The following is a 17,110-nucleotide window of genomic DNA, read 5'->3' on the forward strand; positions in this document are numbered from 1 at the left end:
AGAATACATCTGTATGTCGGCATTTTGCTTCACCATATCAAACCAATTATCAAACATCGAAGTGCGCACACCGATCTCCTAGGATCCGAAAAGCGGCTTTCTGTCACATGTAGATAGTAAACAGAAACTCTGATGACACATTCCAACTTTTAGCACACTGTGCCTCCCGACTTTTTGCTGGTACTGCAACTCGTGCACACGTCGCGTTAATTTCTGAGGACCTGCTCAGAGGACACATCAAATGAACGCTGAGAACACGTGGCAGCCATGATGTGTGTGTGTATGTGTTCTGAGCATGAAGTATAAACGAGCCCTTAGATAACATGCTAGTTGCAGGACCAAGCAAGTTTGCGTGTTATGTAGCCCATTCTGCTAGAATGCTAGGTTGGTGTAGCAAATACTAAGTGCTTTCATTTAACAATAAAACGAACAGTATCCAAAAGTGCAGTGCAGATATCTTCAATTAAATAATCCATAAAATGATGTGCAAAGTGGAGGTTAAAATGTCAAATACTGTAAATAAATCCAATAAAAACAAGGGGCAAAAATCAATCTAAAAAACAACATCTTCTCCGCTTACCACTAACAGGATCCTCCAGCCTGAGAAAATGTCCTTCTGACAGACACAGCCAATCCTTTAACTGGGCTCAGACCCCTGCAGCCATTACAGTCTCCCGGCAGGGCTCTGTGCCAAGCCTCGTTCCTCCAACTCACAGTGCCACTCCCTGGCCTTACATGGGAGTTGTCCTGGAGTGGTCAGTCACTCTTGCTGCCCAAATCGCTCAGTAAGAGTGACCCTCAGTCCCCTCTTGAGCAGTAGCCACATGCTCATCTCTCGGGACTCTTTCAGGGTGCCTGCTTCCATTCCTTCTTGCAATGGCTCTTTTCCCATTCCTGCCTTCTTTCTACTGTCTCTTTAATCTATGACTTTCATTTTTTGACCCTGGTTGCTCTGTGTAGGCTCCCTTCATAGCATTGATTGCGTGCAGGTATTGTCCTCCACCCGCTCCAAGGTGTTAATAAAGCACTTGACTGACCTGCTAACATTTGCACGCGAATGACTGACCAACGGGCGGCACGGTGGCGCAGTGGGTAGCGCTGCTGCCTCGCAGTTGGGAGACCTGGGGACCTGGGTTCGCTTCCCGGGTCCTCCCTGCGAGGAGTTTGCATGTTCTCCCCGTGTCTGCGTGGGTTTCCTCCGGGCACTCCGGTTTCCTCCCACAGTCCAAAGACATGCAGGTTAGGTGGATTGGCGATTCTAAATTGGCCCTAGTGTGTGCTTGGTGTGTGGGTGTGTTTGTGTGTGTACTGCGGTGGGTTGGCACCCTGCCCAGGATTGGTTCCCTGCCTTGTGCCCTGTGTTGGCTGGGATTGGCTCCAGCAGACCCCCGTGACCCTGTGTTCGGATTCAACAGGTTGGAGGATGGATGGATGGATGGATGGATGGATGGATGGATGGATGGATGGATGGATGGATGGATGGATGGATGGATGGATGGATGGATGGATGGATGGATGGATGGATAGATAGATAGATAGATAGATAGATAGATAGATAGATAGATAGATAGATAGATAGATAGATAGATAGATAGATAGATAGATAGATAGATAGATAGATAGATAGATACTTTATTAATCCCAATGGGAAATGCCTGACCAACCCAGCACCCCAATCAACCTCTGAGCGGCATGTACACATTTACAAGTGTATCTTCAATTTCCTGCAGCCTGCATGCTCTGAGACTCACAATTACTTGTTTAAAATTGTGCCTTGCCATGGAGATAACTTATCACAGCTTCTTCACAAGCATGGTATATATGTCACACAAAATTGTGTTCTAAAGTTAAGCATTTTCTCTAAATTTTAAAAAATATCTTGCCAACTCTGGTGCTTTACAATGGAGGGTATGGGGCATGGAGGAAAAGCTTGAAAACCTACCAAATACGTCCAGCCAAGATAGTTGCCGTTTATTGATTCCACACCTTTCATGTTTTTGACACATCTGTGACAACAAAAGGGATCTGGAAATAAACATTATCTCACATATTCTTGATACTATTTTTCTCACAGTAAGATAACAATTTCTTTACGCTTGTGCAAATTGTCACATAAATACAGAAGTACACCAAAGCAAAGCCAACGATGTGGCATAAAAAGTTATACTGTGATGTGGTCTGTTGGAAGGAAACCATCTCCAAGGGTGTGAAAGCACAGGAAGACTAATTGCTTATCTATTGTTCACAGCTGGTCTTCTTTTAAAATGACAGAATCTCATCTTATTGTTGTTTTTTTTTGGTTTAAAAATGACATGTATAAACTATTTTATAGTATGTGTAATCGTAAGACACGGATCAATACTGTACAACTGTCATGGCTTGAAAAATGGAATATAGGTTAAGATTTGAAGCTTTTCCTCTATGCCCCACAGACTACAATGTAAACCACCAGTGCAGGCAAGATTTTTTTTTTTATTATTTATAGAGAGTGATTAAATTTAGAACACAATTTCATGTGGCCAATGCATATATAGCATTTTTGTGAAGAGATAACTTCCCCTTGAAAAATACTAAACTTAGCCATTAATCAGATCTGGATATGGTTATCTATAATAATAAAAGGCAAAGCCCTCACTGACTGACTCACTCACTGACTGACTGACTGACTGACTCATCACTAATTCTCCAACTTCCCGTGTAGGTGGAAGGCTGAAATTTGGCAGGCTCATTACTTACAGCTTACTTACAAAAGTTAGGCAGGTTTCATTTCGAAATTCAAAGCGTAATGGTCATAACTGGAACATATTTTTTGTCCATACACTGTAATGGAGGAGGCGGAGTCACGTATCGCGTCATCACGCCTCCTACGTAATCACGTGAACTAAAAACAAGGAAGAGATTTACAGCACGAGTCACACGCGGGAACGAAGGTAAATGACGTTAATTTTTGACTGTCTTTTAATACTGTGTGAGCATACATATTAACACATGTGCAATTAAACGTGTGCATTTACGGGGTGATTTCTCAGGCTTAAAAGCTCACCTTTTATCAAACGCGGGAAGAAAGGTAACTGACGTTGTTCACTGTCTTTTAATACTGTGTAACCATACATATTAACACATGTCCAATTAAACCTGTGCATTTACGGGGTGATTTCTCATGCTTAAAAGCTCGCCTTTTACTAAAAAGGTAAATGCAAAACTATTTTCAATCAGTTTATTGAAACGCTCCCGTTAAGGATTGCAATAACATATTCGCGAGATAAAAGAACGAAGTAGGGGGAAATGGAGGAACAGCCGCAAACAGCGAAGAGCAAAAAATTAATTAAACAATTGAGAACGGAGCGAGTTAAGCATACAAGCGTGTTCATAAGGGCAACAAAGCACGGTGTAAAACGTAACTTTAAATTAAGTTAATAGAAACGCTCCCGCTGCGGATTGCAATAACATATTCGCGATATAAAAGTTTAATGAGAAGACACGAGGTATAAACGAAGCACACGCCGTGGCGCAACGTTAGGGGCAACAGTTTCAACCATTCTATGATCTGCTTCTCGCAACTGAAAGACGGCACATGGCGGATGTTAGCCGACTTGCTGACCGCAACGTTAGGGGCTTCAACTATGGCGCTGACGCCATATCTCAGTGCCAACACTTTGCAGACTGTACTTAAAAGACACGCCCTCCTCACTGGACAGTTAAAAACACCAATCAAACTAACGATGACATCAAGTATTACCCAATCAAAAGTAGGAAAGGAGGCATCTTCATAAAATGCGTGTGGGATGATTTGCATGAGACGCTGCTTTAAAAAAAAAAATGATAAAAAAAATACGGGATAAATCCCGTCCAGTATTGATTCAAAACGGGACGCGCAATTTCATTCTCAAACGCGGCACGATTCCGTATTTTAAAGGACGGGTGGCAACCCTACAGTGCCAGGTAACCACCCATACAATCAGATTGTGATTCAGACTAGGAATGCAATGAATGTAATTACCCCGATCTACATACAAGGCGAAAGTCTTGCAACATTCAAAGATGATGGTTTGGGATAATTAGTACTTATTAAGTACAACATTGAACATAAAAGAGCTTATGAAGCCTTGAACCGAAAAAAGCAAGATCTCAGAGATCGTAAAAAAAAAAAGGAGGTAATGTCGTTTTACTCGCTGTAGATTTTAGTCAAACATTACCAGTTATTCCACGAGGGAGACCAGCAGATGAACTCAACGCGTGTTTAAAATCCATGCTTCTCCCATGGTCAGTTATATGTCGCGTGTTCTCGGGTAGGTACACCAAAAAATGTATACATTTAAGCATGTAATGGACAAAGAAAAAATGAGGTATACCCGAAGGCACTGCAGTAGTACTCAATGTAACTTTACTTCTTAAATGTTAATGTTTTACTGTTTAATAATTTATACGCTTCTTATATATTGTTCAAATTCTTTTATGAAAATACCAGTGACAGCGCAATGCACGATAACATGGAGTGAATACACCATACGCATCTGCCCACGGCCGCCCTGGTGTGCGCAGATAGGAGTTGATTCTAAAATAAAATAAACATAAAAAGAGTAATACATTCATCACCCATAAAGCGGATAGCAGACGTGACGTATTATATGTGTACCACATTTCAAGTCAATACGTGAAACGGTTTGCAAGCTACATGTGATTTAAAATCCTGGACAGACCAACGAAAAGCCACGGTAGCAAATTATTGAAGAAGATTTTACTGTTTAATAATTTATATTTATATGAAATGTGCTTCTTATATATTACTTCATATTCTCATATGATAATGATGTTAATGTTGTTTATATTGATTTCTATGTTATTGTAAGTGCATCTATGTGTGTATATGTATGTATGTATATATATATATATATATATATATATATATATATATATATATATATATAGATATATATATATAAAAAATATATATATAAAAAATATGTGTATATGTATATATAATATATCTGTATATGTGTGTATATGTGTGTGTATATGTGTATATGTATATATATATGACAGCAACACTCATAACAATGACAACACAATTACATTGACAATCATGTTACGTTATTTTTAAAATGTTTCCTTTACTTTTTCATAACCTCTTTAACACACTACTTCTCTGCTGCGAAGCGCGGGTATTTTGCTAGTATTAAATAAAAGTCAAAAAGAACCTTAAAACCAACATTTCTAGACTGTTACAAAATGGAGAAATACACAATTTTTTTCTTAAAATAATAATTATCCTGCAAAGTTTATTTAAAATAATTCCAGCAAATATCAAAAGCAAACTTAAACAGAGTTGTAAATCTGCATGCAAGAATAGCTTTATGCATGTATTAATAATTTGTAATGTTTTTATTTTTCAGACTAAAAGAACAAGGTTCTGTTAGGGTATATAACATAAATCTGATTTTAGAATGATGAACGAACTCCAGAATACATATAAAAATTACATTATTTATACCTGTAAAATGTCCTCTCCCTGAAGCCAAATGGGAAGGTCATCACTTCTAATCAGTGTCTGATACAATGTAGCTCTGAGAGCACAGTAATTATCTCCCCGCACTCTACGGAGTCCCTTGTAACTCTTGGAAACATCTTCATATCCCTGCAGACAAGAAGAATAGCACATATGTAAAATTAATTATCTAGACAATGTAAATTGTGTTAGAAATAATTAATTTGATTCTTGATTTCAACTTTGAAACACATGCAAACTTAGCCTTAAATAAAAGAGAAACATAAAATATATTGTGAAAAGAAATGTATTGTTTTATCCAAATGTCATTGTGGAACTAATAAATCAAAGAATATAGGAATTTTATATATAAATAAAATATCTTACAAACCTAAATCAAAGAAATCAATCTATACATTTCAAGTTAAACATTATACCTGAAGTGAAGTCACTTATATCAGTTTTTAAACCTAACAAACGCATGTAAAGGGAACTCTGTGAAATTACTGCTTTGTCTACAAGTTAAGACACAATAAAGTATTGTATTTACTATGCATTTTCTCATTTTTTCCAATTAAATGGTTAAGTGAAAATCTACATTTTCAAGTTACAGAACATAATAAGAAATTAGGTTCAATATCTGAAAGGGGGGTGCTGGTTAAACTGCTAATTAGTGAGTCTCTCACTACTATACATCAAAAGATGTTTCTTCCACTTAACTAACATTCTACTAAATAAATCAAGGAAAACTAGCCAGAATCCTCAGATTCAATTGAAATAAAGTTGTGATGTACATTTTGAAAATATCATGTAATAATATTGGGGCTGTGCACATGTTGGGGGCTCTATAGAATGAAATTAGATTTTAAGATTTATTTTTTTGTTTCGGCATCTTTGCTGCTTTTTCAAGTGTTGTTGTAGCCTAAAAAAGCAATATATTGTTATCTAGCCACGTTTGACCTAAGAAGGACATAAAGAAAAGCAGTATAGTTTTTTAAAGGTAAGGACCACTACCAGAAGTGGACTATCTTCTGTTAACTCTCAAAGGCGTAATTTTACACATTTATAACATTCAATGTTTGTGTGAAAAATGACAGACTGTAAATGCCTAAATATAAAAATGAAAAGGTTGCTAAAATTTAATTCCAGGCAAAATATACAAACTTTGCAAGGAGAAACCATCATTTTTTGTTGAAACAAAATGTGTGCACAAGAAACATAAAGGCAACTCAAATAAGAGAATAGTGTAACCCAACCACTCAATCCCCCCCTACACCCAAACACCCAATACACCCAATAAGGGACAAAAACCAAAAAATAAAAAATAAAAAAACAAACTGGCTTATGAATTAAGGGTTAACACAAAAAGAAGATAACTAATAGAAAACTAACAAAACAGCCTGAGCAGGCTAGAAGAATTAAAAGAACAATATCAACCAGGTTGACACGCTCTAAGGATTTCCACTGAGAGGCATGGACTAAAGTGGCTGCTAAAGTGGCAAGACAGAACAACTCACATTCGTGACAAGGGATGTTAGAATTGAGAGGTCCAATAAAAGAAGACTCTGGTTCCGGTCACAGAAAACAAAAACACATATATGCATTACATGGACATCTGGAATAAAGTACACTGGAACATGCCCTTGCTAACAACTATTCACAAAACTGCTCAATTACAGTGTTCTTAAAGCCACAAACACTAGAATATTGCTGCATGGAAGTGTATTATCTGGTCTGATGAGTTGCATTTCTGCTTGTAGTTAAATGATGCAAGGTGATGGGTACATCATAAACCACTTGGAGCCTTTCATGTTGACTGTGCGCAACGTGCTGTTGAAGCAGGAGACGGCACTCTAAATTAGCACTTTCCCAAAATTTGTCTACTAGTTGATATTCTTACCAATAATAGACAACCTTTAAAGCAAATCAAATGATTAACCCTTTAATGCAACAAGTCTAGTATACACATCCTTAAAGACCAATACACAGATGATAATTTGTGTCATTAAAACAGGTCTATAATAAACAAACTTATATCAGAAATATTTTCTTTTTCCAATACGTGCTTTTAAGATATATAGTTCACTAAACTGCTCTAGTTATCTACTACAGAAGCACTTCTGTTAAATACTAAAAAAGAATAAATAATAAATATAACTACAATAAACAAAAAAGAAAAGAAAAAACACATCACCCTTAATCTCCCTAAATCAATGACGTGAGGGAAATGACATGCTCTAAAAATAGAAACAAGTTTAAAGTTAAACTTTCAAAAGTAATTTTACTAAACGAATTATTGCTGTAAAATGTATTTTAGCTTGGAAAATTGCTTTCTGAAAGGATATTTTAAGTAAATTTACTAGTAAATATCAACAAAATACTATTATAGCACAAAGATGACCAGTGCTTTGGTAAGGACTATGAATCGCTGACCTTTCTAATCAGTGCACTTTTAGCTGTGTTTCCTCTCCACTCCTTTTCACTGTAGGTCAATATATCTACTTCAGGGGAGATACTGCATCTGTCCTGTGAAACTAAACACATAAAATGATTTTTAAGCATTGAAAATATGTTATTTCCCATTTAAAATAAATATTAATACATATTAAAATAAATGTATCAATAATTTACTTGTAAGCATTGCTGGGGCCTTGCTACTCCACATTCTGATCAAGGTTCTGTTCCAAGTTGGGGTATTCTCTCATTAATTAACATTTTCTCCTCATGCTTGCGTATTTTCCAATGTGTACACACTGACTCTAAATTTTTCTCTTGTGAATGTTTGAACTAGCAAACCCTGAAATTTATTATTATTTCATCTGGATCAGTTTTGAAATCTGACACTGACACAATTTGATGTATCATAATTTATTGCATCTATAATGAAGAAGTACACAGTACACCCGCCAATTTTCAAATACCAAAAAAATCACAGCTCTCACAGCCTAAATCTGGAGCCATATTGCATTACTTTTCCACTAATTTTCAGCAATAGCCCCCACTTACATAATTTTAGGTGGCGATGGCAAGTTCTGAGGTGTACTTGGAACCCCCACTCATCTCATGTGATATCTCATCTTCATCATAGTGGTCCTGTAACTCACCATAACAAAATGAAATAGGTTTAATTTTGTCTTAAGTCATATGTTAGGCTCCTGTATGTGTAAGAGCTGACAAATAATAAGAGCTCTGCCACAAGTAAAATGCATACAACGCACCACAAGGAAAACAGAAAACGGGTATTTTGGACTATGCAAACAGCGCAAACAGAAAAGATCTGTAAGATCTGTCATGTTTGTAACACCACAACAGAATGGAAAAGGAAAAAGACAGACGCACACTGAGGATGAACTTCCCATACCTGCAAAACATTCGTACAGTCAATAGCACCATCAGGCAGCATGTGGCTGTAAACTTTTGCCTATAGGTGCAATATTTTGGAAAATGGAAACTGTGCAGAGATGTTGTGAGTAAGCTATGCAATCTGTCATCCACTTGAATTCCTAGTTGTGCCATCTGGCTTCCTCAAAGAGGCACAATTCAGAAACTCAAGTTAAGTTTAACGTCATGTAACAAATAGCAAGCCTTAGGAAATTACTACAGAGATTTGATTATTAAATGTGTAAGAATTATTTGCAAAAATAAATTTAACAGAAATGTGAATTTTATATTTACATATTAAAAATAAGGATGAGCCTGTCAGTCCAAAAACAGTAATAAAACAACAGAAGAAATGTAATCTATGAAATGAAAGTTGCAGTTAACATAGTTACGCGTGACAGCAAACAACTGAAATTTCTCTTTCTTTTAATTAACAAAATTCTTTATTTTAATTTTCCTTCTTAACTGTGTTGCAAATCTTGAACATATTTTATTTAAAAGTAACTGAATTGCTGCCAATCTTATTTTCCTCATTATCACTATGTAATGTATCAAAGGAGAGGCTTGATCCAAATTTACTTTAATTTTTCTTCATGATAATTAAGATTTTCTGACAAATCTGAATTGGTATGATTCAATTACAGTATAGGTAAAGTTAGTTACTTGAAATTTGCACTAAAAACACTTCATAAATAGCTGTGAAATACACAGAAACTATAATGTATGTAATTTCAAAAGCTAAATTTTTCAAGTGGTAGGTACATGGTAGAATTCAGAGAATTTGTTGCTAGATTTCTCAGTTATGTGCAGCAGAAATAGCAACTTACCGGTAAGTTTTTCCAAGTACAGATTCATTAAATTATCAAGAATAGGGTACAAAAAACATCCAAGCAATATCCCTCCTGCATCTGGAAACGGACCACTGGTAAAAAGCAGAGTATGGCACAGTTTGTGCAAATAACAGACAGGATACTGTCAGCCAGTGAAACAAGACAAAAATGGATACAAATGTAATCTGATATTATGAATCAATCTCAATAAAACTCTGCATTCCCAAGTGAATTCTACATCACATCATATCAGATTGAATAGCTACTCATTGTTAATAGTTTAAATATTTGCAATATAAAGATCTCTTCCAGTATAATTCTGGAAGTACTATGGATAAAAACCAAACAATTTTAATAGATGGTCCACTCTCCAGCTCACCTTAGCAAGGAGAATTAAGACAGTCAAAATGAACATCCTCCCTAAGCTGCTACATCTATTCCAGAGTATCCCTATATTCATAAACAAATCATTCTTTATGAAATTAGATTCAATTATAAAATAATTTACCTGGAATTTGAAATGGCTACACATTCAAAACGTGACTCTACAAAGTTCTAAAATAGAAGGAGGCATGGTGCTAACTTTCAGTTTAACTACTGGACAGCAAATATACCCACAAAAAATAAAATCAACAGAAATTCTTGAAATCACATTGGCATGGCTTGAAATGGAAAACAAATGCTGTTCTACAGAATATCTTTCTTGTATGACCTGCTCTGTACTCCATTTAATACTACTGTCAATTTACCATAAATCCAGTCATCCACCAATAACTTAAAATACGGAACCAGTACAGGATTAATTTCAAGGTAGAAAAGCTCTTGTCTGTACAGGATTCTTTTGCAGGTAGAAAGCTCTTACATGTTGCTCCTATAAAAGATAATTACCTTTTTCAACCTCCTCAAACAAACTTAGTGTTTAACTTATGGACTACACTACAGATCTTTAAACAGACAATGTATTTGCATGTTATAAACAATTACACTCCAAATTTAATTTTTTACCAGCTATATGTTTTTTTTCAAATATGTAGATTAGAAACATTAAAATAAATTTACTGAACTTTCCGCATCTTGCACCCGTATCAGTCCCAGAGACCAAGCTGGTTAGTTTTGATGAAGACTCAGAGAGCATTTCAACAATATATAAAAATATTTCAAAGAATTTATCCTTCAAATTTCCTAGGGAACAGTGGGAAAGGGACCTTTCTATCGGCATCTCAGAAAAGGAATGGAACCATAGAATACACTAGTTCTATATGTGCAAAGCATTGGATATTTCAACAAAAGGTCTTCCGTTTATCTTATTTAAAACTGTTCAAAATCTACCCAAGGCAAGACTTTACCTGCAGGTGCTTCCATACTTCACTAGGCCATATGTTTTAGGATTGCTGTAAATTAACATACTTTTGGACAAAAATCTTTACATATTTCTTTGACAGCCTTTGTGTTACAATCACTTCTAATTCATATTAGCAGCATTTTGTGTACTCCTTGATGGCACTAATGTGTATAGGGATACAATTACTGTAGTAGGCTATACTTACATTACTAGTAAGTAGACTTATCTTGCTCAAATGGAAGAATTCCAACTTGTCATCTATAACTCAGTGGGTAAGCAATGTTCCATATTATCTCAAAACATAGAAAAACAAATTCTTTCTCAGATAATATGTACAAAACCTTTTTAAAACTAAGCAAGAATTCATTCATATTATTTTAGAATAAGCATACTGATCCAATGATCGACTCTTTTCCTTTATTTTCTACTGTGAATTTATTTTAAAGTAAACTGATGTATGTTACTGTTAATTTTTTGACTGAGTAGTATGCCACTTTAGTGTATGGGATTTTGAAAATATGGAAGATTTATATAAAAAACGGTTACATACTTTAGATAGATGAATGAAAATACAAAAGGTAATGTTGCATCTTCAAAAGATTTAAATTGTAATTAGATTTTCCTTAATTGCCCCAGTAAACAGAATAGTAAGAGCATAATACTTGCAACAAATAATTTCCATAAATTCACAATTATATAATTTTCATAAATTTTCTTTTTATATTAATTTCATACTTGCAACAAATAATTTCCATAAATTCACAATTATATAATTTTCATAAATTTTCTTTTTATATTAATTTCCATTTTTCTTCTACATGCTATTTTCTGTGAGGTATTATTTATTCTTGTATAGTGTTGCGTGTTCTTAAGCTTAAAATTAAGAGTACATGCCCCTTTTATGTTATACAGTACTGTGCTAACCTACTAGTTGCTTTTCATTTCTCATTTTAAAAAAGCTAAAAACTATGATGCCATCTAAATTGTACATTGAATATCTGGCTGACTGATAAGATCAACACTGTTCTGCTTTTCTTATGAGCAGCCTTTCAGTACCAAAATTGTTTGATGCCACTTTCATACCAGGTTTATCTAAACAACTAGCAAAATACCCGCGCTTCGCAGCAGAGAAGTAGTGTGTTAAAGAGGTTATGAAAAAAAAAAGGAAACATTTTAAAAATAACGTAACATGATTGTCAATGTAATTGTGTTGTCATTGTTATGAGTGTTGCTGTCTTTTATATATATAAAACACACACACACACACATGAACATATATGTATACATATACATATAAATATATATATACACATCTATATACATATATATATATATACACATCTATATACATATATATATATATATATATACACATCTATATACATATATATATATATATATATATATATATATATATATATATATACACACACACACACACAGACACATATATATACATAAATATTTACATATCTACATATATACACATCTACATATATACACACATATATATATATATATACACATCTATATACATATATATATATATATATATATATACACACACACACACAGACACATATATATACATAAATATTTACATATCTACATATATACACATCTACATATATACACACATATATATACATATCTACATATATATATATATGTAGATATATATATACATATCTAGACATACATACAGTGGTGTGAAAAACTATTTGCCCCCTTCCTGATTTCTTATTCTTTTGCATGTTTGTCACACATAGGGCGGCACGGTGGCGCAGTGGGTAGCGCTGCTGCCTCGCAGTTGGGAGATCTGGGGACCTGGGTTCGATTCCCGGGTCCTCCCTGCGTGGAGTTTGCATGTTCTCCCCGTGTCTGCGTGGGTTTCCTCCGGGCGCTCCGGTTTCCTCCCACATTCCAAAGACATGCAGGTTAGGTGGATTGGCGATTCTAAATTGGCCCTAGTGTGTGCTTGGTGTGTGGGTGTGTTTGTGTGTGTCCTGCGGTGGGTTGGCACCCTGCCCAGGATTGTTTCCTGCCTTGTGCCCTGTGTTGGCTGGGATTGGCTCCAGCAGACCCCCGTGACCCTGTGTTCGGATTCAGCGGGTTGGAAAATGGATGGATGGATGTTTGTCACACAAAATGTTTCTGATCATCAAACACATTTAACCATTAGTCAAATATAACACAAGTAAACACAAAATGCAGTTTGTAAATGGTGGTTTTTATTATTTAGGGAGAAAAAAAAATCCAAACCTACATGGCCCTGTGTGAAAAAGTAATTGCCCCCTGAACCTAATAACTGGTTGGGCCACCCTTAGCAGCAATAACTGCAATCAAGCATTTGCGATAACTTGCAATGAGTCTTTTACAGCGCTCTGGAGGAATTTTGGCCCACTCATCTTTGCAAAATTGTTGTAATTCAGCTTTATTTGAGGGTTTTCTAGCATGAACCGCCATTTTAAGGTCATGCCATAGCATCTCAATTGGATTCAGGTCAGGACTTTGACTAGGCCACTCCAAAGTCTTCATTTTGTTTTTCTTCAGCCATTCAGAGGTGGATTTGCTGGTGTGTTTTGGGTCATTGTCCTGTTGCAGCACCCAAGATCGCTTCAGCTTGAGTTGACGAACAGATGGCCGGACATTCTCCTTCAGGATTTTTTGGTAGACAGTAGAATTCATGGTTCCATCTATCACAACAAGCCTTCCAGGTCCTGAAGCAGCAAAACAACCCCAGACCATCACACTACCACCACCATATTTTACTATTGGTATGATGTTCTTTTTCTGAAATGCTGTGTTCCTTTTACGCCAGATGTAACGGGACATTTGCCTTCCAAAAAGTTCAACTTTTGACTCATCAGTCCACAAGGTATTTTCCCAAAAGTCTTAGCAATCATTGAGATGTTTCTTAGCAAAATTGAGACGAGCCCTAATGTTCTTTTTGCTTAACAGTGGTTTGCGTCTTGGAAATCTGCCATGCAGGCCGTTTTTGCCCAGTCTCTTTCTTATGGTGGAGTCGTGAACACTGACCTTAATTGAGGCAAGTGAGGCCTGCAGTTCTTTAGACGTTGTCCTGGGGTCTTTTGTGACCTCTCGGATGAGTCGTCTCTGCGCTCTTGGGGTAATTTTGGTCGGCCGGCCACTCCTGGGAAGGTTCACCACTGTTCCATGTTTTTGCCATTTGTGGATAATGGCTCTCACTGTGGTTCGCTGGAGTCCCAAAGCTTTAGAAATGGCTTTATAACCTTTACCAGACTGATAGATCTCAATTACTTCTGTTCTCATTTGTTCCTGAATTTCTTTGGATCTTGGCATGATCTCTAGCTTTTGAGGTGCTTTTGGTCTACTTCTCTGTGTCAGGCAGCTCCTATTTGAGTGATTTCTTGATTGAAACAGGTGTGGCAGTAATCAGGCCTGGGGGTGGCTACGGAAATTGAACTCAGGTGTGATACACCACAGTTAGGTTATTTTTTTAACAAGGGGGCAATTACTTTTTCACACAGGGCCATGTAGGTTTGGATTTTTTTTCTCCCTAAATAATAAACACCATCATTTAAAAACTGCATTTTGTGTTTACTTGTGTTATATTTGACTAATGGTTAAATGTGTTTGATGATCAGAAACATTTTGTGTGACAAACATGCAAAAGAATAAGAAATCAGGAAGGGGGCAAATAGTTTTTCACACCACTGTACATATTGACACACATATATATATATACATATCTACATATATATATATGTAATTGTGTTGTCATTGTTATGAGTGTTGCTGTCATATATATATATATATATATATATGTAATTGTGTTGTCATTGTTATGAGTGTTGCTGTCATATATATATATATATATATATATATATATATATATATATATATATATATATATATATGTAATTGTGTTGTCATTGTTATGAGTGTTGCTGTTATATATATATATATATATATATATATATATATATATATAGCAAAATACCCGCGCTTCGCAGCGGAGAAGTAGTATGTTGAAGAGGTTATGTATACATATATACATATATATACATATCTACATATACAGATATCTACATATAGCAAAATACCCGCGCTTCGCAGCGGAGAAGTAGTGTGTTAAAGAGGTTATGTAACTATATACATACATAAACATATATACATATATATACATATCTACATATACACATATCTACATATACATATATATACATATACACATCCACATATACATATATATATATATATACATATACAAATTTACATATCTACATATATATATATATATATAGATATAAATATAGACATACATACATACACATATATATATATATATCTACATATATATATATCTACATATATATATATATATATATATATATATATATATATATATATACTGTATATATACATATCTACTTATTGGCTCCTGTATTTAGGATATAGCGGGTTGGATAATGGATGGACGGACATTTGCATGCATAGCCCTATTTGCCTGTTTTCGTTTTTTTTCTTTCTTCAGTAATATTTCAGTAAACCCGGAGCTTGTCAGTTCAAATCCTGGTACTGACACCACTGTGTGACCCTGAGGAAGTCACTTCACCTGCCTGTGCTGCAAAAAACAAAAGTAATGTAACAAATTGTACCTCAGATGTTGCAAGTTGCTGGAATAAAGGCATAAGTAAAATAGATAAATATGTATTATACACATAGGAACTATTCATTTATTTTCAGTTAAGTCATCTGCAGCAAACTTTTATAAATGAGGGTTTCTCATTTTTAGATAGTGCAAACTGTTTCTTCTTCATTGACGTTTTCTCTTGGAGAGCTTTTTTCATTTCATTGAAAATTAAAGCAGCAGCTGCCAAAATATGTAGCTTTCTTATTAATTTTTCAACATTGTGTAAAATAAATTTATAAAGTAACATAAAAGGTTTAAATACTGGTTATCCTTTTACACTAAAATATTACTAAAGAGATACAAAAAAAGTAAAATGGATATGTTCTTTTTCTTTAAGGAGATTAAATATTACTGAAGAAAGAAAAAAAAAATTAAACAGCCAAATGGGGCTATGCATACGAACTTAAAAGGTTTAAATAAAACAGAAATATATATTTTATTTTTACTTGCTTAACTTGTGGAGGGTGTATCCTGTAGCAAAGCCCTAACTTTTTTCGCGAAAGCCCGTTTCAGTCAATAAGTCTTAAAAAAAGGTGTAAAGATATTGACAATAAGCTAAGCAAACCCAGGAAGACGTGGAATCGTTTAAATCAAGTATCATTACATCTTCCTTTCTTAAAGAGAAGTAAGGCAGTACTTATAAGCTTACATATTTATATATAGATATACATACATACATACATATATATATATAGATATCTATATCCGAAGCCGTGCAAGCACACTCTTGAGAATGCAACGTATAGTTGTACAGAAGAAAAGCAATCTTGCCTCAAATGAATGGCAACCTTTTGTAGGTCTATGAACTTAATTTAAACTTTAGGTTTACACGGTGCTTTCTTTCCGAAGTACCTGCACTCATGAATATGTCTGTATGTGTCAGTCGGTCAAATCCACGCGCTTCGCACCGGTGAAGTACCGCTTTTAAATTTTTATTAAGAAGAAAAGAAAGCCTTTTTAAATTGAGGGAAAATATACTAATAACAGTTTGTTAAGGATCTGTTTTTTTGTGAAGCTGCCTTCACTCGAGTGATCACTTCGACCTGACTTGGTGGCCAACTATAAGCGTTACCTGGTAGGTAACCACCCATACAATCAGATTGTGAATCAGACTACGAATGCCGTGAATGTAATTACCCCGATCTACATGTTGTCAAATAAACGAACCACACGCCGTGGCGCGGAATGTAATTACCCCGATCTACATGTTGTGAAATAAACGAATCACACGCCGTGGCGCAATTTTATGGGCTTTGCCTGTAGCGCTGACGTCCGAGGTTCGATTCCCGTAAGGGAGTGAAGTGAGTGGCTGGTTACCTACCAGGTAACGCTTATGGTTGGCCAGCAACTGAGGTAACATCAGCCACAGTGCCTTCAGTTGTGAGAAGCAGATC

At 35.4% G+C, this 17,110-nt stretch overlaps 1 protein-coding gene across 3 annotated transcripts in view; it reads right to left on the reverse strand.

The window, feature by feature from the left end:
- Window positions 1–17,110, reverse strand: part of LOC114653460 (ubiquitin thioesterase otulin-like) — an 82,891-nt gene that overhangs the window by 22,175 nt on the left and 43,606 nt on the right. For all 3 annotated transcript variants that reach the window (XM_028803798.2, XM_028803799.2, XM_028803797.2), the window contains 2 exons: window positions 7,919–8,019; window positions 5,492–5,635 (listed from right to left, as the gene is read on the reverse strand). In XM_028803798.2, coding sequence (XP_028659631.2) covers window positions 5,492–5,635; window positions 7,919–8,019 — 245 coding nt within the window. The remainder of the gene's footprint in view (window positions 1–5,491; window positions 5,636–7,918; window positions 8,020–17,110) is intronic.

This window comes from Erpetoichthys calabaricus, chromosome 6 (assembly GCF_900747795.2).
Source record: "Erpetoichthys calabaricus chromosome 6, fErpCal1.3, whole genome shotgun sequence".
Taxonomy (NCBI): domain Eukaryota; kingdom Metazoa; phylum Chordata; class Cladistia; order Polypteriformes; family Polypteridae; genus Erpetoichthys; species Erpetoichthys calabaricus.